Source organism: Bidens hawaiensis, unplaced genomic scaffold (assembly GCF_021521415.1).
Source record: "Bidens hawaiensis isolate Kalapana, Puna unplaced genomic scaffold, B.hawaiensis_p1.1 tig00013988_1, whole genome shotgun sequence".
NCBI classification, from domain to species: Eukaryota; Viridiplantae; Streptophyta; class Magnoliopsida; order Asterales; family Asteraceae; genus Bidens; species Bidens hawaiensis.
In genome coordinates, this window is record NW_027492200.1 from 232206 (window position 1) to 260149 (window position 27944).

The 27944-nt window shown below is 37.7% G+C and overlaps 2 protein-coding genes and 1 pseudogene across 3 annotated transcripts in view; all 3 read right to left on the bottom strand.

Moving 5' to 3' along the window:
* Nucleotides 1–23134, bottom strand: part of LOC143545666 (uncharacterized) — a 43903-nt gene extending 20769 nt beyond the window's left edge. Inside the window, exon 1 of the mRNA XM_077037510.1 lies at nucleotides 22557–23134. Coding sequence (XP_076893625.1) covers nucleotides 22557–23032 — 476 coding nt within the window. The 5' untranslated portion in view covers nucleotides 23033–23134. The remainder of the gene's footprint in view (nucleotides 1–22556) is intronic.
* LOC143545675 (uncharacterized) lies at nucleotides 19682–22016 on the bottom strand. Its single transcript, XM_077037520.1, has 4 exons — nucleotides 21798–22016; nucleotides 20912–21067; nucleotides 20568–20807; nucleotides 19682–19816 (listed from the first exon to the last, which is right to left on the bottom strand). The coding sequence occupies exons 1-4, from the start codon at nucleotides 22014–22016 to the stop codon at nucleotides 19682–19684; spliced, it is 750 nt and encodes a 249-aa protein (XP_076893635.1).
* A 3149-nt stretch (nucleotides 23135–26283) lies between the features above and the next one.
* Nucleotides 26284–27943, bottom strand: LOC143545645 (cinnamoyl-CoA reductase 1-like; annotated as a pseudogene). The gene is made up of 5 exons (XR_013137469.1): nucleotides 27792–27943; nucleotides 27557–27711; nucleotides 27284–27468; nucleotides 26836–27188; nucleotides 26284–26629 (listed from the first exon to the last, which is right to left on the bottom strand). The product of XR_013137469.1 is annotated as a cinnamoyl-CoA reductase 1-like (transcript).
* Nucleotide 27944: the final 1 nt, after the last annotated feature.

A 27944-nucleotide genomic window follows, 5' to 3' on the forward strand; every position in this document is an offset into this window, starting at 1 on the left:
CCTTTTTTCTGGTATTCCCTTTACTAAGCCTAACCTTCACCGTCGATTAGTATAAGTAGTTCGGTTATACCGTTTCTTTCCATCTAAACTTCTAATCGTCTTTCTTCATATTTATCTGTCAAGATATTTCGCTTTTTCTCTTCGTTTTCTGTACTTTGCCATCGTCAAATGGCATCGTCTTCTACCGGGAAAAAGTCCGACAAGAAAAGGGGTGACAAGAAGGGTGGTGGGTCGTATATAAATGACGTCACTATCAAATGGAGGCGTTTCAACTATGAGTCTATAATCTCAACTTATCATATTTCCCCGGAGTGGGAGCCAAAGTTGCCTGCTGAGGGTAGTAACACCATGGATGCTCCTCCTAGTAAGTTGGCTTTGTATTCCGCATTTTTTGACCAAGGGAATTTCCGTTTGCCTATTACCACTTTCGTCTGCTACGTTTGTATCATCCCAAATTTCTATGAATAATATTAAATATTATTTACGTAGGAAGAATTAATTTTAGTTAATAGGAAAATAATAATAATATAATATTATGATAAAATGATGGTATTCTAAAATAAATGGAAATAGATCATGAACTTAATATGAAGATGAGCCTAAGGTACATAGGCCTAAGGAGTATAAATACCCCTTAAACCCTAAACATTTTTCATCTCTATCATTCTACACATTAGCCTACATCATAAAAAACACACACTTAATCCAAACACTCTCTACACCATTATAATCAACGATCCAAGAGCAACTGAAGGTAAGAAATCATTTATCTCAGCTGACCCCAACATTTTAGAACCTGACACCGCAGTCCTGGGATGCCGAATGAGCCGCTTGGATCTAGATCTAGCTTTTATCGGGTGTTCAATCCATAAAAAAACGAGCTTAAGGGTCACCTTACCTTGGATTTGGACCACCCAAAGATACCTGGACCATAAACGATCAAAATCCGGCCAACCGTGGTGGTTAATGGCGGCTGACGGTGTCAAAATCGTTAAAAAACCCTGAAAGCTGACTTGCACATATCCACGGATATGTGCCCAACGGATAAAAGAGGGGCCTATATGTGTACACATACACATATACGTCGTATATGTATATACATATACGACAAATATGTAAATACATATACGATGGATATATAAATACATATACAGCGGACTTATTCGTGCGCATATGTATCTGGCGTGTATGTACTTATACGGTGGAGAAAATATACGCTAAAGAACATATATGTTGGGATTCATATACGCTGGAAACATATACGGGGTTTTGAACTTCAGTTTTTTGATGGGAAACATTTACGCTGGAAACATATACGGGCGCATATGTATCTGTCGTGTATGTACTTAACCCAAGCCAGGGAATCTTCCCTTCGGACCCTGCTAGGGGCTGCCGCCCCTAGAACCCCGTTGCCAGGGGCACTGTCCCCGGACCCCGTTAGCTAGGGGTTTCATTAACCTAGATATATGATATAACTAGGAGTAGTTAAGTGATAGTTGTTAATAGTTACACAGTTAGTCGTGCTCATCTGAGAAGAGGTGTGACCATAAACTCATAAAGGAACATGAAGCGGGTTCTGTTATGTTTTCGGGGCCGTGTGCATACTCTAATGTGGTTAGTTAATACACTTACCTTAAGTGGTAAGTGTATGCTATATGATTGTGTAATGAATGATATATAAGAGGTTAAAAATTATGTATATAATTATAGTATGAAGAAATATGTATATGAATGTATGATTGTAGGGAAAGAAGGGACCATAACCTAATAATCTCCGAGGCATAAGGGAACCGGACCCTAATAATATCTGGGGCATGAGGGAACCAGACCTAATAACATCCGAGGCATGAGGGAACTGAACCCTAATAATATCCGAGGCATGAAGGGAACCGGGCCCTAATAGTACTCGAGAAAGTATGACGAAATGCTCTTTAAAACGTAGAAATAAGTATGTATGTTAGTGATGTACATAGAAATATACATCTTTTCAGCATCAAATAATCTCTAAAAACTGCAATTTCTATCTAATAACATAGCATAAAAGGCTACTTATCATAATAAAACGTAATTTCAGGTGAAACCAAACCTCAAACGAAGAAACAAGCAAAAAGACGAAGAAAAACAGAAGAAAACACAAGAAAACAAAAAAACACGCCCCCATGTCTCAAGAAACACGCCCCATGCTTATGGAACAAGAAAAGACAAAATCTGAGAACAAAATCACGGGGCCATGCTCAGCATGCACGGGGCCGTGGACGGGAATGCAGAAAAGACAAAGAAGAATTGAGCACATGTCACTAAAAAGCACGGGACCGTGCCTGCTAACCACGGGGCCATTGCCATATCACACAAAAGACAAAACAAATCTGGCACATGTCATAAAAATACACGGGGCCGTGCTCATCAAGCACGGGGCCGTGCCTCACCATCCAGATTGCCTATAAATAGTGGCTCATGTTGCATTCATCAAGTGTGCCTTGAAAATATTTCTATCTGATTCTCTCTTATAAAAAACACACACTAACACTCACCTTGAAGATCTAGTGATGAGTTTGAAGGTTTGGAGGTCATCACCACTAATCATCATCATCAACCATCATCCCCATCATTAAGAAGAAGGATTCATCTACATTTGGTTAGATTGTTTCAAGTTTAATCATGTATTTGTTATTATCAATCATCTTAATGTTCATCATAATGCTCATTATGAGCTAAACTCCTTTTACCATCTAAAATCTATGAAGAAGCTTTGTTTTACTTGATAATTAATCAAGACATGTGATGTAGTCTAGTTAAGTCCATGGTTATATTACAATTATCTTTTAATGAGAAATGTTTCACCATCTTAAATCACTAATTCAAAGTTGGTGGTTGTCAATCTCTTTGGCTCGTTCATGATCGATTCATGTTCTTGAAAGATAGAAATACTTTGATACACCATCGAAACATGGATCCTTATATTGTACTTAGAAATTGATGAGATATAAGTTATGGTTTATTTTTCTAAACCTTGGTAATCCGAAAATGGCTTTGCTTAGGATATCAAATTAGCTAAAGAAACCATATGTTAATGGAATTTGTAATCATAACCTACTTAAATCAACCAATGGGAGGTTGTGTGATGAACTACAATCACCCGAAGTTGTTAGAATTGGTATTCGAGAAATTGAAGTCAATCCTAATCTTTCTACTTAACGAAACTACTTGCCAACTTAAATTGACATCATTGAGATGGTATGACATTAGGAAAGGGTGAACTTTAAAATGCGCATATCATCTCCTTAGTGCCAAAGATGCTCACTTTGGGTTAAGGAGTTATCTATCATATATTGCTACGGTAAGTTTATCACATGTCTACATATTAATTATCAATGCTAAAATGGAGTGGATTCTTGATCTTAGATGGTAACCTTCGTATAATTGAACAACTCGTTTAGAATTTCTTATTTTGGTCACCTGTATACTATATATATAATTATTTATATTTTATAAAAAGTTCAAAAATTAACCTCAAAATGATTAAAACCTATGATTGAAGTAAAACAACGATTTATTATTAGAAACCTTTGTGTCCACGGATCGATACTTCGTTCTTACCAATACTATTCTACATATACGATAGGTACACTTGCCTATTTTGTGTGTGTTTAGTCTTTGTAGAAATCACTTTTATAAATTTAAAACACGATCTTGTGCAAAAGCTAAATATCCAATCTAACATATTTTATACAAGCTACACAGCACACATCAAGTTTTTGGCGCCGCTGCCGGGGACACGATACGTTTCTAAGAACGATCCAAGTTTTTAATTTATCATTGTTTATAGTTGTACAAATTTTTAACTTCTATTTCACTTTATTTTTAATTTTTACTAAATACTAAAATATAATTTTACGGCTAGCCTACTTTTTACCTTTATTTAACTTAACTTTACTCTAGCTTAATAAGACCTTAATTTAGTTTAGTTAAAAATAGCGTAGCATAACTCGTAGTTTAATACTAGACTAACCTTTTAGACTAACTTTAGCTAACTTTTGCTTTAGTGTTTAATATTGATTTAGTCCAATGTATGTCCTCTACTTTTGAGCCTGAGCTTGTTTCTCCAATTTCTGAACCGGAACGACTCTTTCGTCGAAGAACTCGTAAACGGACTACAGAAACCGCAGAAGCAATCAAAGACGAATCAGTAGACGCCACCACATCAGGAGAAAATCAAACCGAAGAAATGATGGCGGCCCAGAACAATGAGCCGAACATGAGCCAGTTTGCCAAGCCAACTCTTGAAGGCTACGGTAATGGAGTGACTCCACCCGAAATCACCGAAAATTTCGAAATCAAATCAAGCACCATTCATATGGTGGAAAATTCAGTTCAATTTCATGGTCTCCTTGACGAAGACCCTCTTTCTCACATATCTCGATTCTTATGAATCTGCGGAACCTTTAAAATCCAAAACTGGTCAGAAGATCAAATCAAGCTTAAACTCTTTCCTTTCTCTCTAAGGGGCCAAGCCCTAGAATGGATAGAATCTCTTTCCTCTGGTTCCAATACCACTTGGGACCAGATGGTTGAACAGTTTCTCCTCAAATATTTTCCGCCCGACAAAACTGCCAAATACCGAGCCAGCATTACCGGATTCCAGACCGATGATGATAATCGTTACACGCAGCGTGGGAAAGATACAAAAGTCTTTTAAGAAGATTCCCACATCATGGACTGAGCGTATGGTTACAAGTACAAACTTTCTTTGACGCACAATCCAGTCAAAACAAACAGGCCATCGACCAGATCGCTGGTGGAGACCTGGGATCCAAATTACCTAACGAAGCATTTGAAGCCCTGGAGAAGGCCGTAAAGAAGAGTTTCGCTTACAACCCACCAAGATCTACACCTACCCATAAAGGAATACACCACGTTGATTCCAACACCCTTGTCACAGCACAGCTTGAAGCTCTTTCTAAAAAATTCGAACAACTTCAAGCTAAGCTATCAAAAAACAGACTCACCTGTGACACTTGTGGAGGAAATCATAAGACGAGTGACTGTAAACAAGTCATTATGGCCATGGAAGAAGTCGATTTCATCGCTCGACAGAACAACGCTTTCAGCAATAACTACAACCTAGGTTGGAGAAACCATCCAAACTTCAGCTGGAAAGACGGAGGTAACACTCAACCCCTACCAGGATTCGAAAAGAGACCGATGAATCAATCCTTCCAACCTAAAACTCAATACCAAGACCAAAGCTCGAGTAACCATCAAAACCCGAGCTACTCAAAGATCGAAGAAATGTTAATCCAATTAATGACCAAAACAAATGAAGCAGAAAAGAAAGCCGACTCAAGAGCTGTTGATAACAGCGGAGTATTATTAAAACATGAAGCCGATCTCAAAAGTCAACAAGCATCACTTCAGAACTTAGAAACCCAAATCGGACAAATTGCTTTACAATTCTCCGAAAGACCACCTGGCGCCTTTCCAAGCAACACAATCACCAACCCGAATGCAACAGCTAACGCCGTTACATTACGAAGCGGTACGACCACTGTTGTCTCACCAACCTCAGAACCAGTTATAGAGAAGAAGTCTCCTGATGAAACGCAGGAAAGGCTGACCCCAACAAGCATAATCTAACCTAAGGAGCCAGTCCGAACATATGTTCCACATATTCCATACCCTGGAAGACTGAAGCAGGAGCGATTGGAATCCCAGTATGGGAAGTTTCTATAACTCTTTAAACAACTCTATATCAACATCCCTTTTGTCGAAGCTATTGCTCAGATGCCAAAAGGAAGCTGGAGGAACTCTCGCATGTCACCCTAAGTGAAGAATGTTCAGCTGTCCTCCAAAGCAAGCTACCAACAAAGATGACCGATCCAGGGAGCTTTACTATCCCTTGTCTCATAGGAAATTTATCTGTTAGCAATGCCCTGGCTGACTTAGGAGCTAGTATTAATTTAATGCCTTATGCGGTTTTTGCAAAAATAGGGATAGGAGAACCAAAGCCCACCCGCATGAGCATTCAGTTAGCTGACCGATCCGTTAAATATCCTAGGGGTATTGTTGAAAACATGCTTGTCAAAATTGACAATTTGTTTTCCCAGTAGATTTTGTGATTCTAGACATGGAGGAAGACAAAAGTGTACCTCTAATTTTAGGTAGACCCTTTTTAGCCACCGCAAAGGCTATCATTGATGTTTGCACCGGTAAACTCACTCTCAGGGTCAATGACGAGGCAATCACCTTTGACACAGGAAAATCTATGTAATATCCGCAACAACACGATGACACTTTATATTGTGTTGACATCATATACTCCATCGCAAGTTGCTATATGTGAGATTCCTCCATTAATACTCCCATAGAAACACAAGTCTTAGACAAAACACTCAACAAACCCATTTTAGAAAACGAAATCTCAACAACAATTACCAAAAAGAATCAATAATAATATGCGAAATCAGTGAAAATAATGAAAAATCAAAACCATCAATTGAAGAACCACCAGCCTTAGAGTTAAAAGAACTACCAAACCATCTCGAATACGCCTTTATAGAAAAAGACTCTCAACTCCCAGTAATTATTTCATCTCACCTTTCCAAAGAAGAGAAAGACGAACTTCTTAAGGTTCTCAAAAACCATAAGAAGGCTATCGCATGGAAGATCATGGATATCAAAAGCATCAGTCTCTCCTTTTGTACTCACAAAATCCTCATGGAAGAAGAATACAAACCCGTGGTCCAACATCAAAGATGTCTCAATCCTAACATGCAAGATGTGGTGAAGAGGGAAGTAATCAAACTGCTTGATACCGGATTAATCTACCCAATCTCAGACTCACCTTGGGTAAGTCCCGTTCAGGTAGTACCCAAAAAGGGAGGAATGACGGTCGTAATGAACGAGAAGGACGAACTAATACCCATGAGAACCACCACAGGCTGGCGAGTTTGCATTGATTATCGGAAGCTTAATGATGCCACAAGAAAAGATCATTTTCCACTTCCTTTCAAAGACCAAATGCTCGAACGATTGTCTGGAAAAATGTTCTACTGTTTTCTTGATGGATTTTCCGGATACTTTCAGATTCCCATTGCTCTTGAAGATCAGGAGAAAACTACTTCTACATGTCCATACGGAACCTTCGCCTACCGAAGAATGCCATTTGGACTATGCAATGCTCCAGCCACCTTCCAGCGTTGCATGGTAGCCATCTTTCATGAAATGATCGAAAACTCTATGGAGGTTTTCATGGACGACTTCTCAGTCTTTGGAGACTCTTTCGATCATTGCCTGAAAAACCTAGACAAAATGTTAGCTAGGTGTGAAGAAGTAAATCTAGTGCTCAACTGGGAAAAATGCCACTTTATGGTAAAGGAATGCATTGTTTTAGGACACAAGATTTCTCAAAACGGACTAGAAGTTGATAGGGCCAAAATAGAAACCATATCCAAAATTCCGCCGCCAACTTCAGTCAAAGCCATTAGAAGTTTTTTAGGTCACGCAGGTTTCTACCACCGCTTTATAAAAGACTTCTAAAAAATCTCAAGACCTATGACCAAACTTCTAGAGAAAGACGCACCATTCGTCTTCTCTGAGGAGTGTGTTGAATCATTCAATACATTAAATAACAAACTTGTCAATGCACCAATCATGACCACACCCGATTGGACCCTTCCATTCGAAATCATGTGCGATGCAAGCGACTTTGCAGTTGGAGCCGTACTCGGACAACGCAAGGAAAAACACTTTCACCCAATTTACTATGCCAGTAAAACTCTTAACGATGCACAAGAAAATTATACCACAACAGAAAAATAGTTACTAGCAGTAGTGTTTGCATTTGAAAAATTTAGGTCATACCTAGTTCTTTCCAAAACCATAGTTTACACCGATCATGCCGCAATACGAAACCTATTCAACAAACAAGATGCCAAACCTAGATTCATACGGTGGATCCTACTACTCCAAGAATTCGATATCGAAGTTAAAGACAAGAAAGGAGCAGAAAATGTAGCCGCAGACCATCTTTCACGTTTAGAATATCCAACCCCCGAAGAACTTCACAAGGAAATTATCAATGATAATTTCCCACATGAAGTCCTCATGCACATTCAAGACGTAATAAAGGAAAAAGATGAAAGTCCTTGGTATGCCGACTTCGCAAATTACTTAGCTTGTAGGATTCTCAGAAAAGTACTTACCCATCAACAGCGAAAGAAATTCTTCTCCGATCTTAAGTTTTACTTCTGGGAAGATCCATACGTATTTAGGATAGGTGCGGATCAAGTCATTCGTAGGTGCGTAGCAGGCAAGGAGGCCTTAGACATTCTCAAACATTGTCATGAAGAACCAATAGGAGGACACCACGGTACCGCCACCACGGTCAGAAAAGTGGTTGATGCAGGATTTTTCTTGCCCACTATATACAAAGATACACAAACTTTGATCCAAGCATGCGATGCTTGTCAAAGAGCCGGGAACATCTCATCGAAAAATGAGATGGCTCAAAAGGGCATTTAAATTTGTGAAATCTTTGATGTATGGGAAATAGATTTCATAGGGCCGTTTCCTAACTCATTCGGAAACAAATACATTCTTATGGCAGTCGATTACGTATCTAACTGGGTAGAAGCAAAAGCTCTTCCCACTAACGATACTCGAGTAGTTGTACGATTTCTGAAAAAGTTGTTCTCAAGATTCGGAACACCAAAAGCCCTCATCAGCGACAGAGGTACTCACTTCTGTAACACCCTAATGGACAAGGTCTTAGCACGATATGGGGTTCACCACCGCCTGGCAACACCATATCACCCGCAGACCACTGGACAGGTGGAAGTCTCGAATCGAGGAATTAAGAGAATTCTGGAAAGAAGTATGGGGATGAATCGCAAAAATTGGGCAGAAAAATTAGATGACGCATTGTGGGCCCTTAGGACGGCCTACAAAACTCCCATAGGAACGACACCCTTCAAGCTCGTTTACGGGAAGGCATGTCATCTTACAGTAGAATTGAAACACAAAGCCTACTGAGCCCTTAGAGTAGTGAACTTTGATCTAAAGTCCGCCGGAACAAACCGGGAAGATCAAATTCGTGAGCTCGAGGAACTAAGAACAATGGCCTATGAAAATTCCTGGTCCTACAAAAAAAAGACTAAACGCATACACGACGCTCATTTAAAAGGAAATAAAGAATTTAAAATCGGCGATGTGTACTGCTTTACAACGCTCGTTTACGTCTTTTCACAGGAAAACTGAAATCCCGATGATCAGGTCCATACGTAGTGGAAACAATTTTTGACTATGGAACCATCGAAATTTCAAATTCAAACTGCCAAAAGTTCAAAGTAAATGGACATCGATTAAAACCATATATCGACGGTCCACTCGAAGAAGTGTTGGAGGTATTAACCCTCCAAACTTCTTGATTAAGAACGTGAGGAAATAAGGTTTGGCCAAAACCTTCTCAAAACTAGGCCTTGTAAATAAAAAAAAACAAAAAATATTTATTTTTAGAAAACATTGCAAAAATCTCAAAAGCACGGTCTCGTGCCGAAAAATACGGGCCGGCATCTACGTTGCAAAAATCTCAGTCAGACTGGTTTGTAACTGAATTGTCAGACTAAAAACACGGGGGCGTGCTTCCATAAGCACGGTGCCGTGCTTGTTTTCCTGTTTGTTTATAAAAGGCACCTTGTGTCATTGCATTTCTTGCACAAACCAATAACAAACCAAAAACCTCTGAAAATTCAGCATACCAACTGAGATGAATGAAGCAATTCCCGTTTCCCGACATCCGAGAAATGATGCCCGCCATGTTTCCAAAAGCGAGCTTCTTTTGAAACTTCAAGAACTCGTGAAAGAACTCACCGAAATGAATCTCCTTGCGGAGATGCGTCTCGTACAACTCACCGAATCTGTGAAAAACATGAAAATGGAACTCCGAGACATCAACGAGCAACTCCAGTTTCAAGTTCTCGGTTTCAGGTATTATCCACCACCAGGACCATTCGGAGGAGGAGAGCCTTTCGGGGAACTCTAGGAAACTTAATTTTATGCTTTTATGTGTAATCAAGTGCATTAAGCACAATGTGTTAGAACTTCGGGCTTAACCCAACTATTTTCTTAGGAAACCCGGGCTTATCCCGAAATTGTTCTAGGATCTTTATTTAATGAAAATTAATTTTTAGATGACCAAACTTCCAAATTATCACAATAAACGTCATTCTAAAAATTCCGGATAGTAAATCATGTTGAAAAATTAAAATGAAAAACACTGGGACAAAAAGCACGGGGCCGTGCTTTCCTAAACACGGCGCTGTGGTCACCCTAGAATCTTCAGCATGATACGCGCTGACTCCGTACAATTCTCTGACTCAGGAACATTTATTCTTCTAGCAGCACGGGGCCGTGTTTCCTAATGCACGGTGTCGTGTTCAACTTTCCAGTCTCTATATAATGTATGCATAATTTCACTATTCCATTCACACCAAACAAAAATTACCTAAATGGAAGGAAAACGGGTTGAATGGAAGCCAGTGAAAAAAGGGAAACAACATGAATCTTCCTTCCTCGAGGAACAAGTCATGCGACTCCAATGCATCGTAAGAGATCAAGTTGAAAGCAATATGAAAACCGAAGCTCGAGTAGTCGAGTTGATTAACAAATTCGACCTGCTTAGGTTCGAAAACTTCCATGTTGTGGATGGCCACCACAAGGATGTGACTTCCAAACTTAACTTTCTCAACCGAGAAATCGTCACGCTCAACAAAAAGCTTGACGAACTTTTGGAAGCCAAACGAGCACCACCACACATCCAGGACTTGTTCGGAAGTGGTGGCCGTTGAAGTTTCTGCCTTTGTTTCTCGTTTAAGTTGTTTCCGCTAGAACTATCTGTTAGGACCCGAGAATTGTTGTTGTACTTTTCATTTCATCTATCTTTAATTATGTCTTTACTTTTATGTTCTTTATGAAATTTAGGATGTTTTTACCAAGTTTAAAATAACCAGAAAATAAAAACCCAGTTAAAAACAAACCAGCTCGACAAATAAACAAAACAGTACTGTCTGCACTATGCAGCACGATACCGTGCTTCCTGAAGCACGGGGCCGTGTTTTTTGTGTCAGGGCAGTTAAGAGTTTTTAACTTAATAAAATAACTTTCTATCACTTCAAACCCTATTTTTCACTACGGGTTGGTAGTATTTCATGAACTTTTTATGTGTTTTAAACAAATTACTTTTCATTGTACTTGTTTGTTTATTTTTATGTTGATTTGGATATTTTATGGCCGTTGGTGCCAAAGACATTATGATAGGTTCTAATTTAGCCCAATAGGGCTAGGGATGGATGATTCCATACCCAATTTTCAGCAGTTTATGCTTGGTTGTTTGTGGTTGTTTGCAGTTTTATATTATACAGGTACAAAAACAGGAAAACGGACGAAAAACAGTGGACGCTCTGTTGAAATTTCGTTAACCCGTAGGGAAGTAACTCTCCATTTTAACCCATGATACTCAACTAGAATTTTTATATTTTCATGAATCTTATCACATTGAGAAAAATGTGAGATTCAAGTGTGGGGAGGGGAATTACTTTACCAAATTGTTTGTCCAACTAATTATAAAAATCTTTAAAATAAATATATTTTGCAGCAAACAAAGATTATTCTAAACCTAAAAAAAAACCAAGAAAATTTTTTTGTAAATAACCAATCATTACATAAAAGTGAAAAAGTAAGAAGAAGTTTTGTAATATTGAGAATAAGTTTATGCAAAATATGACGTTAATACCCAATTCCTCCGTTACTGTGAGATAAACCTCATGCCATATAAATATTTTTTCGGAAGCTTTGAGTGAGTCATATGTTTCGTGTGATTTAGAACTTGTCGCAATTATTCATTTCAAGACCGCACGAAGCGTTGTATAAAGAAGAAGGTAATATTTACACAAACCCATTACCAAAATTACAAAACCCAAAAATCCAATCACCTTATCCATTTTGAACCGGTAAAATACAACACTGGTCTTTTACCGGCAGACCCTAAAGAACTGGAAATGCATTCTTTCAATTTCAATTTCCTTTGCTGCATACACTTCACAAAACTAGGTTGCCTCCAGAACTTAGGGAGATAATCTTTCTCTTTAGCAATGAGGTGAGGAAAAAGTGGCGCCAAAACGAACAAAGGCCACCATTCTGTGGAATTTCCAAAAACGCACTGAAGAGAAGAGCAAAAAGATATGAACTATGCTTAGGTTGCGGAAACTGGTCCCATGAAGGAAGATGTAGAAAAAGTCAAACTCAGTCTCAGCATGAATATACCGAACTAATGAGGGTGGGGGCTATTAGGCTCAAAGCCGAACGATCCATTAGAGTTGGAAGTTATATTCATAACAGGATTGAGGAAGAATTAATCCACATCCTCGATAAAACTGGTCTTGACGATCTGACCTTAAAAGAGTCATTAGGTATATAGTAATAACAAAAAAAAAATCGAAGAAAAGGAGCTAACCATTGAAGACATCTCAAGACTCCCGAAAAACAGCGGAAGTTGTATTTACCATTAAACCTTGAATCACCACAAAATACCAATCCCTACTCACACTAAACCGGAACCCCTTTTTACCTTCTGATCTATGCAACCCTTCAAAAGGTGGAGATTTGAACTTGTTACAAGCTTATTTATCACATGTTGCATTTTGGCTAAGAGTGTTCACATACCTACATCCCAGGTATGATCATATATAAAAACCGAGTGTGAGTGAACATTGTGAGAACGTGACGTTTTGCATAAACATAAGCTCATAAAAACAAAAGTTCTCTCTTATTTATCACTAACATAAAAATTGGTTATTTTGTTTCATCTTCTTGGAGCTCGCTTAAGGAATAGCTATAATCAAAATTTGTTGTTTTTAGAGAACATTTATAAGACGATTGCTTGATGACAAGCAATGTTCAAGTATGGGGATGTTTGATGTACATAGAAATATACATCTTTTCAGCATCAAATAATCTCTAAAAACTGCAATTTCTATCTAATAACATAGCATAAAAGGCTACTTATCATAATAAAACGTAATTTCAGGTGAAACCAAACCTCAAACGAAGAAACAAGCAAAAAGACGAAGAAAAACAGAAGAAAACACAAGAAAACAAAGAAACACACCCCCATGTCTCAAGAAACACGCCCCATGCTTATGGAACAAGAAAAGACAAAATCCGAGAACAAAAGCACGGGGCCGTGCTCAGCATGCACGGGGCCATGTACGGGAATGCAGAAAAGACAAAGAAGAATTTAGCACATGTCACTAAAAAGCACGGGACCGTGCCTGCTAACCACGGGGCCGTTGCCAGCTCACACAAAAGACAAAACAAATCTGGCACATGTCATAAAAATACATGGGGCCGTGCTCATCAAGCACGGGGTCGTGCCTCACCATCCAGATTGCCTATAAATAGTGGCTCATGTTGCATTCATCAAGTGTGCCTTGAAAATATTTCTATCTGATTCTCTCTTATAAAAACACACACTAACACTCACCTTGAAGATCTAGTGAAGAGTTTAAAGGTTTGGAGGTCATCACCACTAATCATCATCATCAACCATCATCCCCATCATTAAGAAGAAGGATTCATCTACATTTGGTTAGATTGTTCCAAGTTTAATCATGTATTTGTTATTATCAATCATCTTAATGTTCATCATAATGCTCATTATGAGCTAAACTCCTTTTACCATTTAAAATCTATGAAGAAGCTTTGTTTTATTTGATAATTAATCAAGACATATGATGTAGTCTAGTTATGTACATGGTTATATTACAATTATCTTTTGATGAGAAATGTTTCACCATCTTAAATCACTAATTCAAAGTTGGTGGTTGTCAATCTCTTTGGCAATCGTTCATGATCGATTCATGTTCTTGAAAGATAGAAATACTTTGATACATTATCAAAACATGGATCCTTATATTGTACTTAGAAATGATGAGATATAAGTTATGGTGTATTTTTCTAAACCTTGGTAATCCGAAAATGGCTTTGCTTAGGATATCAAATTAGCTAAAGAAACCATATGTTAATGGAATGTGTAATCATAACCTACTTAAATCAACCAAGGGGAGGTTGTGTGATGAACTACAATCACCCGAAGTTGTTAGAATTGGTATCCGAGAAATTGAAGTCAATCATAATCTTTCTACTTAACGAAACTACTTGCCAACTTAAATTGACATCATTGTGATGGTATGACATTAGGAAAGGGTGGACTTTAAAATGCGCATATAATCTCCTTGGTGCCAAAGATGCTCACTTTGGGTTAACGAGTTATCTATCATATATTGCTACGGTAAGTTTATCACATGTCTACATATTAATTATCAATGCAAAAATGGAGTGGATTTTTGATCTTAGATGGTAACCTTCGTATAATTGAACAACTCGTTTAGAATTTCTTATTTTGGTCACCTATATATTATATATATATAATTATTTATATTTTATAAAAAGTTCAAAACTTAACCTCAAAATGATTAAAACCTCCGATTGAAGTAAAACAACGATTTATTATTAGAAACCGTTGTGTCCACGGATCGATACTTGGTTCTTACCAATACTATTCTACATATACGATAGGTATACTTGCCTATTTTGTGTGTGTTTAGTCTTTGTAGAAATCACTTTTATAAATTTAAAACACGATCTTGTGCAAAAGCTAAATATCCAATCTATCATATTTTATAAAAGCTACACAGCACACATCAGTTAGTAAGATAAAGCAATGAGGAAGTAAAGTATGAAAGTATGAAACTAATAAAGAATGTATGTATGAATGTGTGAATGTACAAAAGAAAGGTAAACATGTCAAGTTTATAATATGCATCTTCGGATGCATATACGTAAGTAAGTGTATGAAATATATGATGCTTGATTAACTATAACTCACTTAGCGTAGCTGACTTTTAGTATGCATGCATGTAAATAGATTAAAAGAGCTAACTTGAGGATGAAACATGGTATTAACTGAACGGCTGGCATCTAAAGAGTGAAGATATGATGTTTTATTTGTGATGTTTTAAGTAAGACAATATTGAATGTTATAAACAAGAATGTTATGATTTTGTAATATATGGTTGAAGTTTTATATTCCGCGAAAAGTTTTAAGTAACTCTGATATTATAACTGTATTTATGAGTAAATCCAACGTCAATGTAGGGCACCGGAACCAGGGCCTTACAACGTTTTGTTGTTCTATGGCTTGCACATCTCTCAGGTTCATCAGCTGGGCATGATGCGTCTGCGGCACTTTGATTTTTTTGCCGTAGTCAACTTGTGGTTCCTTCTGTTGATAAGTTCCAAATTTTTTATAATATGCACACTAAGGGTGGGTGGTTTGGTTTTCACGAAGGTGATAAGGAGGTAACGTTCATCAGGGAGGCTGTGTGGGGCTTTGTGGAGCTTGTATGAATGAAAACAAAAGTTCTTTTATATTCATACTGATGTTATCCCCATCCCTATGAACTACCGCGATCCTGCTTGGGCCATTGAGAATTCCCCCCCCCCCCCCCCCTCATGATTATCAAGATCAATTTTGGTATCAAAACCTTAAGAACACGGGAAACGCTCCTTTGTCTCATCAAGGAGTATGCCTTGGTGGTTGCTGGAATGAGTCAGATCTGGTCAAGGCCACACATGACTCCCTACTACGGTCGTGACGGCTTGTGTAAGGGTGTCGAGTGTTTCCCTTCGTTTTTTGACTTATATTTTACTAACTTTACTTTTGTGCTTCCATCCATGGCGAGTGTTCTATTATCTGTTTTTGAGGACGGACCTGGTGCTATGGTCCGTCGAAAGCTAATGTAGGGGGAGCTTCCCATCCTTGAAGAAACTCGTGAGAACTTTATCTTTCCCATGACCGGTGGTGAGCGGGCAGCTGAGCCAACTTCTAATCCTCGGCCTTTAACTGTTCTTGTTGCGGACGGTGTGCAAGTGATCCTTTCGACTAGCGAAGAGTCTTAGGAATCACCGCACCCGTCCTTGAGTTATGATGATTTACCTTTGGCAGGGCCTGCTGTGAAAGATGTTATTGATCTTACTCGCCTTTCTGACACACAGACTAATTCAAAGAAGAAGAAACTTAAGGAGGCCTTGTCTATTAATTATACTCGTGAAGCTGCCCTAAGAATTTCGCGAAGCCTACTGCTTCTGAGATGTCGCTTAACCTTGACCTTCTTTCTCCTATCCGGAAGAAATCCAAGTTTAGCAAAAAATTAGCAAAAAAATCTGCGTCTTATGCGAGTATTCTCCATGTTTCTACTTCTGTGCTAAATCTTATTCCTATACGTTTTTGTGACTTTCTTTCTTTGGAAAATTCTTCAAGTAAAAAGGTTCCTGGTGGGTCTTCTGGTGGCCCTGTTCTTCATGAAAGATCTCCTCTTCGTCTTTCTCCTCCTCATCTTCTTACCTTGGCCCGCGAGAAAGGTAAGTCAGCTGATTTACCTTCTCGGTCTCCTCTCTTGAGGAATACATAAGTCGAGGGAGATGACGTGGAGATCCATCAAGATGTTGAAATTGAAGCTGATGTTACTAGTGATCGTCCGCCTCACTCATTTTTTCAGGATCCTTCTTCCGTCTTCCTCCACATTGAACCTTCTAGTGGTGGCGACGGCAGAGGCAGTGATGGCGGAAGTGGTGGTGATGGCAGAAGTGGTGGTGGAGGGTGTGGTCCGTTTTTTGTCCTCATCCCCGTGATGATAGTGGGTTTTTTGTCCCATTTTGGAATATTACTCCTCAGTCCCGGTTTCAAGACCTTGATGTTTGCCAATATTTCCTTAACCATTGTTTCCTCCTGCGGAATTTGAGTACCAGCGTGGCCGTGCCCGCGTGTCACACCCGCCAAAGCGGAAGCGCCTAATGTGACATTCATGGTTCTCGTAGAATTTGTTTATACGAAAGTCTTCCTCGTAATGCATGTAACTCCAATGTGGTGACCTGAAAAATATACTAGAAAATGTCAACACTAGGTTGGTGAGTTCACAGATTTGTATGATTCAATATAAAAAGTAGTTTCTTGTAAACCTTGTATAAAAAGTAGTTTCTTGTAAACCTTGTATAAAAAAGTAACTCGATGTAAAATAGTTATATGGTAAATTCTTGTGTGTACGTATAATAACTATTGTGACGCAATTCTTGTGGTCTTGTTATACCCAAGACATCTTGTGGCGTGATTCTTGTGATCTTGTTATACCCAAGACATCTTGTGGCGCAAATCTTGTGTTTGTATAAAACTTAGTAATATTGTATAAAACTTAGTTACAATATGTTTCTAGCATCAAATGGTCTTATGATTGTATAAAAAACGGTTTAGTATGTTTCTCCCCCGGAGTTATAAAAGCAGTAAAAAGCGTAAAAAGGGGACCGTTAACTAACCTCATGAGATGTGATCAACGAGAGTAAGATAGTACATAGTCCCGAACTACCGGACTAGATACGACTATTAGAGGAAACTCCTATGGTCAGTTAAAAAAAGTTGATCGTGAACTCCTAGCACTTTCATACAGCCTTTAGCACTCGTATACAACCTCTAGCACTTGAATCCTTGAAGATGGTAGAGTGTAGATGCAACCCAAGATGGAAACGTGATCCAATGCTTCTGAATTTTTGGATATTTTTTACTTAAATGAGTTATGAGAACATAGGAAAATGAATCAGTTGATTTGGAGTTTGTTTGATACCTAAACATGGGCTGTGAGCAGAAGATAGTACAACAACTACGGATTTTGCGTAGTCCGGCCATGAAGCTGATTTGGTGGTAAAAGCATAACCAAATTGAGTGAGACCAGTTGGGAATTTTAACTAAGACATATAGGTTTTATCTCCAAGTGGAAAATCGGAATTTGAAGGTGTATAGAGAGAGATATGGCCGCCTTACTCCAGCTGAAATGCTTAGGCAGAAGCTGAGTAGCAAAGTGAGAGATGTGTTTGCAAAGTGTACGTGTGGATTACATAGAATGCTAGCCACTCCTTTTCGTTTAAAATAATACGTATGGTTGTATTTGAGTGGGGTGTATGATGGTATTACGGTTCAAAAGAAAAAAAAAATAGGAGCATGGACTAATGATGTATGATGGATGCGATGAATTTGGATTTTGTTTGATTTAAGCCCTTTGAAATATTAATACTTGTAATATTTTATCTAGTTTGCAATGGCCACAACCAATTAAGAAGGAAAGTTGGTGGAGTGTATGGTGGGTTACGGTTCAAAAGAAAAAAAATGGTAACGGTTCAAAAGAAAGAGGAGCGTCCGAGGCGTGACTTTGCTGATTTGCTTTCTTGCATGTTCAACCGCCCATTTTTCATACTCTACGATGATTCTTTCTTGTTCGTGATTTAGCCACATTACTGGGTCTTCTTCTTGCTCTTTTGTCCCAACGGGACTTTTTTGACGGCTAAACCTTGCTTCCGTGAAGCGGAATGATGCATCTTCTTATGGTCTTTCAACATCGATGTAATCCTCGATTGGCCTCTCGTTTCCTTCCGGGGACCATCAAGCTTGGGTCCTACACGTTTGGAGGATCGAGGCATCGTCGGGGGAGATCGGATGTAGCTCATAGTGTGTTTGATCGAAGTTTTCTAGTTTTAGCCGGTACGGATGGTGCCAATGAAGAAACACTAGTTAACCCCGGAGAGGCTTAACCTAATATCTCTACCAAAAATGGATTAACTTCAAGCTAACCCCGGAGAGGCTTAACCTAATACGCTACTACAACAATGCGAAAATCTGATGACCTGGACCCTGCAAAACCAAACACCATGAGCTCATTACGAGAAGAGGAAAGGGGGGGGGGGGGGTTATTATTATAACCACCCTCCGGCTTGAGTCAGTATGGTAATTAATGTAAATTAATAGAGAGAATCAGAGAGAACGAGGATCCTTTTATCGTTGGTTTCCATGTAGTATTTATAGCCGAGGATAGGGAAAAGGTTGGGTCAGCTGTCCCACTCAATGGAACCTTCCATTCTCATGGATGTGCATGATAGTGGCTCTTGATTGGTTGGATAGATAGTTTGGCGTATGAGGATCCTTGCTGTGTGCAGGTACCATGTTGGTTTTTTGACTTTTTCCCATTGGTTCATCGTGCATTCGTGGATAGTACAGGAAGCCTAACCTATGATTGGTTAGGTTGTGCTTTGTCACGACAAGTCTTCCGATGCACTTCTTAATTTGGTCATAAATAGCCAAGTGTTTGCTAAGAGTTTATATCTTTCTCCGCAGAAGGTCTTTGCAGGGGAAATCTTCCGCGGGCCTCCACGGAAGATCTATCTTGTGTGTTATGGGTTATATGGTACCTTACCTCCACACTTTGTTCAACCTTTGTTCTAGAAAAAAATAATAATTCTTACATTAAGCTTGTATTATACAAATTATATAATGCATTAGTTAATAAAAAAGAAAATTATAGCAGTATATAACTATATATAAAAGTTTTATCACTTGATATTCTTTTGTAGCTGGTTTTCTAGTTGAATTAATCATATGGAAGCAATGCATAACTCAAAGTAATCCAAGAACCATAAAATCGCGCATCGTGAGGTTTCTATCGACACTAAAAACCGCATGAATAAAGTATATGACGGCTCTGTCCGGATTGTAGACCAATTTTCTCAGATAAGATGAAAAGGCTGTTTAAGTTGCAATAGACAGATACCCATCTTCATTTTGCTTCCTTCTATTATAAGTAACCAAAACCGCAACACAAACGGCTAATCCAAACATAGATACACCCCAAAAGAAGATAGGTACTTTTGATTCTTCATGAATCTGCAAACAAAAATGTTGCATACAAAGAAATTACTGTAAAAAGTGGTGAAAGTTTTTTTTTCACCGCAAGAACAATATAATATATAAGAAAAATGTGCGAGTGCCTCAAGCGGGAAGCTGGAAATAACAAACAGAAACACAAAAGAGAATGGGAAAAGACAATAAATGGAAACATCAAAGCAACCCGAAAAGCCTCTCAATCCATAATACACGACAATGGAGATGTAGCCCAAATAGACCAAATCTACTTCAATTCCATGTGGTTTGACCGAAGTTAAAAGACTCATAATTTCTTCAACCACTATGGATAAAAACCGAGAAGTAAACACCCTCTTGTGCCTTTGTTTTTTTTTTTTTTTTTTTTTTTGGGGGGGGGGGGGGGGGTGTCACGGCCGCACGGGTCAGCTAAAAATGAGTCAGACAAAAATAATAATAATGAAATGATGATAAAATAACATAGTTCATTAAACAATACTTAAAATGAAACTTTGTAACTAGTAAAATTATGTCTAAAACTAGTTGAAAAGTAGGTCAAAATCTATCTTTAATTTTAAATCTTAAAATTACTTGTATAGTGATAATGTTGGTGGTATGATCATTAGTATTCATGTTAATTTATCATCATTAGAATTTGAGAAACTTTAATCCAGAAGACCACTTTATTTGTTATATATGCCATGCCAATTACTTTAACTATAAGATAAGCTATAAAACTGAATTAACTTCTTGGAAAAATGAGTAGAAATCATACTTGAGCCGGTTGATTCAAATTCGAAGAGTCAGCAACAAGGATATAGAAGAGCCCCATAACTCCAGTGTGGCTCTTTTCACTGCTGTAATTAGACTCCAAAGTTAAAGCTTCACCTTTAACTACTCTCACAGAACCAGGTTTAGGATAACATGTGGACATTCCTACAATGTAACCAGCTTCGTCTCCTGCGCTCTTTCCTTGCCCGTATATAGGTTTAGACGAGCAAATCACCCGTCCATCCTGAATAAAAATTTACATTTTTTTGCCTCAAAATGTATGTCTTGATACTTAAGAAGTTAAGATGCAAATGTTGATTTATAAAAAATTAAAAATGAAATATTTACCTCACCATATAGAGCAGAACCTATCCCACCACTATGCTGGTGAGCAACACCATAAACAACATCACCGTCAATAGGGAGGACCATACTTGACCTTGCAGTGCTCGTAAAGCTATTACTAGCAACTCCGGTGGTAGATTTTTCAATATCATACTCGATCTGCATGTTAATCATTGAAGTATTAGCCAAGATAATAAAAACCTTCAAAATTTAACTACAAAGGTGTTTAATTTCGCTAAGTTTTACGTCAAGAGAAGGTGAATGTTAAACAGGATAACAGAAAGTAACAATTTTGCAAAGAAAGTGTTAATTTTCATAAGTGTGTATCAAAATATGGATACAATGTACACCAAATGCTACAATATTTTACTAACAAGGGGCAAGATATATCATGTAGCAAAAGTTACTGTCAAGTGTCAAAGGATGTAAACTATTTACCAAGATAAAAAAAAAGCTTTAAAATTTCACTAAAAATGTGTTTAATTTCAATAAGTTTCTGTCAAAAGGTGATAACTATCTACTAAAAATAACAAAAAAAGCTTCAAAACTTTTAAATAAAAAGGGGGTTGCGGTGCAACTTGTTGCCCACTTACCTGTCACTTCATTGTAAATCGTTTGGAGGTTTTTTAATGGCATTTATACTAAAAAGGTGTTAAACTTGTTTAAGTTTACATAAAAAAGATGAGAGTTATTTACCAAGAAAACAAAAATAACAAAAAGTTGACTTGTTATGGGAGTTACTACAAAAATTTCACTAGCAAAATAACAAAAAGTTTCTAAATTATACAAAAAAAAAGTAATAAATTTGACTTGTTATGTCCCAAGATGATAGTTATTTATCAAGATCAAAAGGCTCCAAATATATGACAAAAGAAGTTGTATAACTTACAAGGCAGTCATGGATTCCTGTGTGCTGCCAAGTATCAGTAACATCTAATATAAACACTTTAACAGGTACTATAGAGTCGCTCCAATCAACCCACTTAACAGTGTACTTCAAGTAAATGCTTCTTTCAACACTTTCAACTCCATTTTTCACTTTGCATTGTGTTCCATCATAGCAACAATATAACCCTCCCACATAACTCGGCAGGCCGACCGTATTCATCCTCCGCCACGTTATACAAGTCACATCTACAATCCCAAACAATAACATAAAAACTACGTATATACTAAAAATAGAGTAAACTGCGGTTTTCGTCCTTGTGGTTTGTCTAAATAAGCGGTTTTGGTCCAATAGTTTCAAATTTGCGTCTTTCGTCCCTATGATTTCAATATTTCACTTGCAATTAAACCCGATCCCACTAACCTTATTAAGTCTGGTCATTAAACTCATCAACGTGTCCTCACGTTAGGGGCAGTTTTGTCCTTTTTCTTCCAAATACACCCCAACCCCTCATGTAAGGGGGCTTGCGGATTAGGAGTGGGGATTATTTGGGGAGAAAAAAAGACAAAAATGCCCCTCACGTGATGGGTTTAACGACAAATCTTAACGGGGTTAGTGTAGTCAGGGTTTAATTACAAGTGAAATGAAACCACAGGGACAAAAATCGCAAATTTAAACTATTGGACTAAAACCGCTGATTTAAACAAACCACAAGGACGAAAACCGCAGTTTACTCCTATAAATATGTAACAAATCTAATACCTGCACTCGGTACATCCCATTGCGTCTACTGTGCCTCGAGTGTCAATTGCATGGATATTAAACATCCATTTTTCTTCATATCCTGCAGGAACCTTTAGCGGATTACCAACTTCAATTCCATAAGGATCAGGAACATTAGTGGATGTTTTTCGTGTTTCGGATCCTAATCCAAAAAACTGAGGAAGACCATTATGAGCACATATTCCATCATTCCCAGCAACGATGAAATCTGATTGCTGGAACCCGAGATTCACATTATACTTCGTGTTCTTAACGCCCTTGCGATAGTAGTACCTTACCGCTAACCAATGGTGTAGATATGTTTCTTGAAGAGACACTGGGTTGCCTGCTTCATCAACAACTTCAGCATTGAAACTTTTTATAGCGATATGGCCTTTTGGGAACTTGATGTCGTAGTAGAACTTGTTTGAAACCGAACCCGGATTTTGGGTTATTTTAGGTGATAAATACACCATGGATTTTAAACCGTTTTCAAGTGTTACATGAGCTTCTGAAATTGGAACATATATTGTGAATAAAGCAATAGCTAACGATATAGCTACGCTTCGGGTAGCATGTGACATCGTTGACACTCGGCCTCAGTTGATCTGCGAAAAAGAAAAAGAAGAAATACAATAAAACAACACAAGATTTGTAACTGCATATAGAGTTTGATATATTATTAGGTTTTGGATTTTCATGGAACCAAGAGTGTGGTCATGCTATAGCGACACCACCTCCATATGATTTCACACTATCAAATGGTTGTCTACGAAACACTCAATGATCATTTTGACAAAAAAAAAATCAAACCTTGAAAATTATTGGTCAGAAAGGCCGTTTGGCCAATAGACGTCAAACTTTGAATGTTTTTGATAAAAATGAATGTTTGCGCGCGCTCTATCTGGACAGCCGTTAGAAACAGTGTGAGATTAGATGCCATACGGTGTGTGTATAGTTGACCAATATTATTTGTAATTTCATGATCCTTTTATTTTTCATCACCAACCCAAAAAAATGACTAAGTAAATTTACTCGTTTTCATTCGAAAATCTCGTGACACACATATAGATTTCATTCTTAAAACACCCAACAACTCAATACAATTCAATTTGATGGATCTTTAAGAGTAACATATATAATTAATAACTATAGCTTCTAGTCTAGGGTTTAACTTCTTTTCAAACTATCAAGACTAATTAACATAATATTATTATCTAGAAAATGGGAAAAGATCATACCTAGAAGATAATTATTTGGATGTATAACTGAGCTTCATGAACTGAATCCAATCTTTTCGAGATAACAGTAATCAGTAGTTGGATATTTAATAAAACCAGTGTCGGCAACACCAATTATGAAAACAAGAGATCTGTTATGGGTACTAGAAAATACGTGCGGGTCCAGTTTGTTTCTATTAATTTATGTGCATGTAATTACCTCTAGCATAAAATAATACGTATATTTATATACACACACACTATATATATGTTATATGTATAATGTTATGTCCATCCCAAATGGGAATGTCCTTGTTTTGTATAAACATCAAAAGTAAAGTGAATAAGACGTCACTGTGGATTGTTCAAATTTAATATTTTCTTGTTCTTATGTAAGAGAAGTTAAAGGATTCTTATCTACTACTCAAAGAGTTGTAAACAGTTGCATAACTCACTAGGTACTAGTTGAGCAATAGAGTAGATACTACTATACTAGCGTTTAATTGTAATTAGTCGGACTTCTTTATATGGAATTTCTAAAAAACTACATATAAAAATTCACATAGTATGGATCAAGCATAAACAATTAAAACTAAATATAACAAATCATGAGAAAAACCAATTTGGGGTTAACGGGTTAAAACCAAGGTCCCATTGCATTCCAATAATTAGAAAAAATTTAGACCTAAAAAATTAAATTAAGGTGACTAGATCCAACTATCAATTAATGGGGTCAAGTAGCTAAAATTTGTCCTCCTAGGGGCATCTAGCGACTAATCCTCAATTAATCCAGTGGTGGTAACACATGGACGGACTGTGTGTTACGAGGTTGACTGTCCCCTGTAGTACTATTATATAGTGTAAAATCTTGGCCAACACTGTGAGAAAATTTATAATCAGTGTAAGAAAATTTCTTGGATCTACCACCGTTGTAACACCTGAAATCCTTAAACTATATGTCATTAAACATTCTACTAAATTGTTACAAAATATCAATTTTGCCCTTTCTAAAAAAACAAAATATATAAATATTCACCATCCTTCCCCACCAAATAAAACCAACCGGATATTTAGACTCCCAACATAAGCTGACCATTCCCCAACCCCTTATTTCATTTATAATTTAATGATTTTCATGATATGGTTCATGATCAAGTAGCATGATTTTTGCTATGGCTAAATCAAATTGGCTGGGCTAGCCCAGTCGGTGAAAACGGTTCGGTTTTGACATTTCAAGTGTCACTTATATAGGGTCACATATGGGCTAGGTTTCATGGGCTTTTATGTGTTAGGATATATATGCTTCTATAATGTTGCTACACGGATCCGTTGTGATAGCTCACTAACTCAGGAGATGAAAAAGTCACACTTTATCTTCTTCATTCAATTATTTCCAGATCTGTAAAACCTTGAAGAACTCGTTAGAAAGGGGTCAAAGGGTCGAAGTGTTGTGAACACCCTCTGACGCTCAAGCTAGTCAGCGATCCATCATTGAAATGCATATGTATATGTCTACAACAGAAGACGTAATTACCAAATATACTAGGATTTTTACCATATAGATGAAACACCCCTTATATATAATTTAGAAAGCATATCGGCTAAGGTTCTATGGGCCTCTATGGCTCTATGTGTTAGGCTTAATATATGGCCCAACCCAGGTATTTGACTTCTAATAAATCCAAATTAAAACTCACTGGTTGCTATTATCTAAAATTGAGTTCTTTGATATTTTCCAGATACAATCATTATATGCATCATGAAATTGCTAGTACTAGATAAGCCTTATTTCACATGGAAGGGTTCGAGCTATTGTTCCCAAATTTTGACACTTAAAAATTTGTTTGTCAGTAGCTGGGTCAAATAGATCGAAATGTTCAATATAAATATGACCTCATTCTTTTTTGAATAAAATTTATATCGACACATAGATAAAAATAAGTGGGGCGCTAGTGTTTATTGGACAATTTTGGAATCAAAAAGTCAAATAAGGACATTTTGATGGTAAATCTCTTATAAAGTTTAGCTTTCAGTTTTGATACCATCTCAATAGTTGGACCGTGTTTGCAGAGCCGACTAGGGGCTAGGGCAACCCGGACAACAAGCGGGGGCACTTAATTTTTGGTGGCATAATATATATATATATATATATTATAAAATAAGTATAAATCTTAATCTATAAAGACTAATATTTTTTTACCCATACTCCATTTGAGATATTGTGTCCAAACTAAAATTTTGCTATTTTTATTGTTATAACGTAAAATTGTTAATGTCGTTTAAAACTCAAAGTATATATTTCGTTACTCGCTAGAGCTTACAAGATATTTTTATTTTGGCTCGGCCTAGGTTCTCGGAGACGGCCCTGCACGTTTTGTTGCGAAAATCATGACAAGGCCCAAAATTATTGCAAAGTTTGGTGTACAAACGAGTCACACCAAGCTAATTATTTTCCATTCCTGCATAACATAGTTACATCTTAGAAGGTAGATTGTAGGCAACACATCAATTGAGATTACATAACGTACAACATTATGTGTTTGTACTAAATGCATAGACAAGTAGACAACAATACATAGAACTTATATAAGTGTTACAATGAAAGCATAGCCATAAACATTTAAGTGTTACAATGAAAACATAGCCATAAACACATATAATTAAAGCTACTAGGACTGAATGCGGTTGTCGTCGGTCTGGGTCAGTTGAACGGCGAGGTGGCCCTTCTCTTGCAAGCTCTTAACCGTCTCATATAAACACTGCTTAATCGGGGTAAACTCGAGACCCAAGTCCTTCAGTTTTTGGTTTGAGAATTTATACGGTTTTGCTCTTGGCGTTGTTTCATCTTTACACCTGTAATTTATAAGTAGCATATCATAAATATTAATCTATGATTTAATCTTTAAAGGAATGATTGCATTTGGATTAATCTAAGGTGCACTCATGAGGTGCAGTTGGTACATGGGTCCGGATATCCTATCATGTCTGGGTGTTAAGCATGCACATTGTGGGACCACAATGGCTGTAATGGTAATGGTAGTGGTAGTACGTGCACTTACTTAGTGGGAATCGGGTATTCAGGGAAATGTTTGATTAAAATTTCGACCAATTCTTGGCGATGAATCACACTCTCAACGCATAGATACCGACCAGAAGCCGAAGGAGTCTCAAATGCTAAAATGTGTGCTAATGCCACATCTCGTACATCAACATATGCTTGGACCAAATTAGCATAGGTCTTTGCTGACCCAGTGAGATACTTTAAAATATGTTTAGGGCTCGCGTTGAGCGTGGGTTGCAAAAGTGGGCCCAATACTATCACCGGGTTCACCACAACCAGATCAACCCCTCCCGCCTTAGCCTCGTCCCATGCACCCTATTCTGCCACCGCCTTTCCATAGCAATACCAATTCTATCAATAAAAAAAGTATGCGTCATATAAATAGTTAATTAAATAGAATTTAGGAATGGTAATAGCAGAACAGGGTGGGTGGGACGAGGGCAAACATCAGTATTCTTGCAAAATTCTAGATCACTCCAACAACTCTCGTCAACAACACATCCGGAGTCCGGTTAGGATCCATGTACATCGCTCCAATCGACGAGGTGTACACCACTCTTCGGACTTTAGCTTCAGCCGCAGCCACCACTACATTTTTTGTTCCCGTCACCGCCGGCTCTATCATTTTTTCCTGATTAAACATACTATTAAATAGTTTTATACCCGTCCAGTAGACGCTGCTATAACTATAACATGTCATTAGTGAGCTAAATACATACCGGATCATTAGTGATTGGACAAGCAGTGTGGAAAACCCCATCGCATCCATTAATGGCTTCTCGTAAGCTCTCGAAATCAAGGAGATTAGTTTTGTATAATGTTAATCTCTCGTTCGCTCCTTTGAGTTCTCTTAGATGATTATTTTTCGGGTCATCTAATATTATTTAACATGAAAGATAGTTTAAGACATTTGAAATAGAAATAAACAAGACTTAATATTTAATAATATTGTACATGGATTTCTAACGGTTCCTCTAACAATATAACCTTTCTCCAACAGAAACTTGACCATCCATGAGGCAATGTATCCGCCGGCACCGGTTACGCAAACGACTTGATTGGATGCTGGAGACATGATTGTATTTGTAAGGGATAGGTTGAGGGATA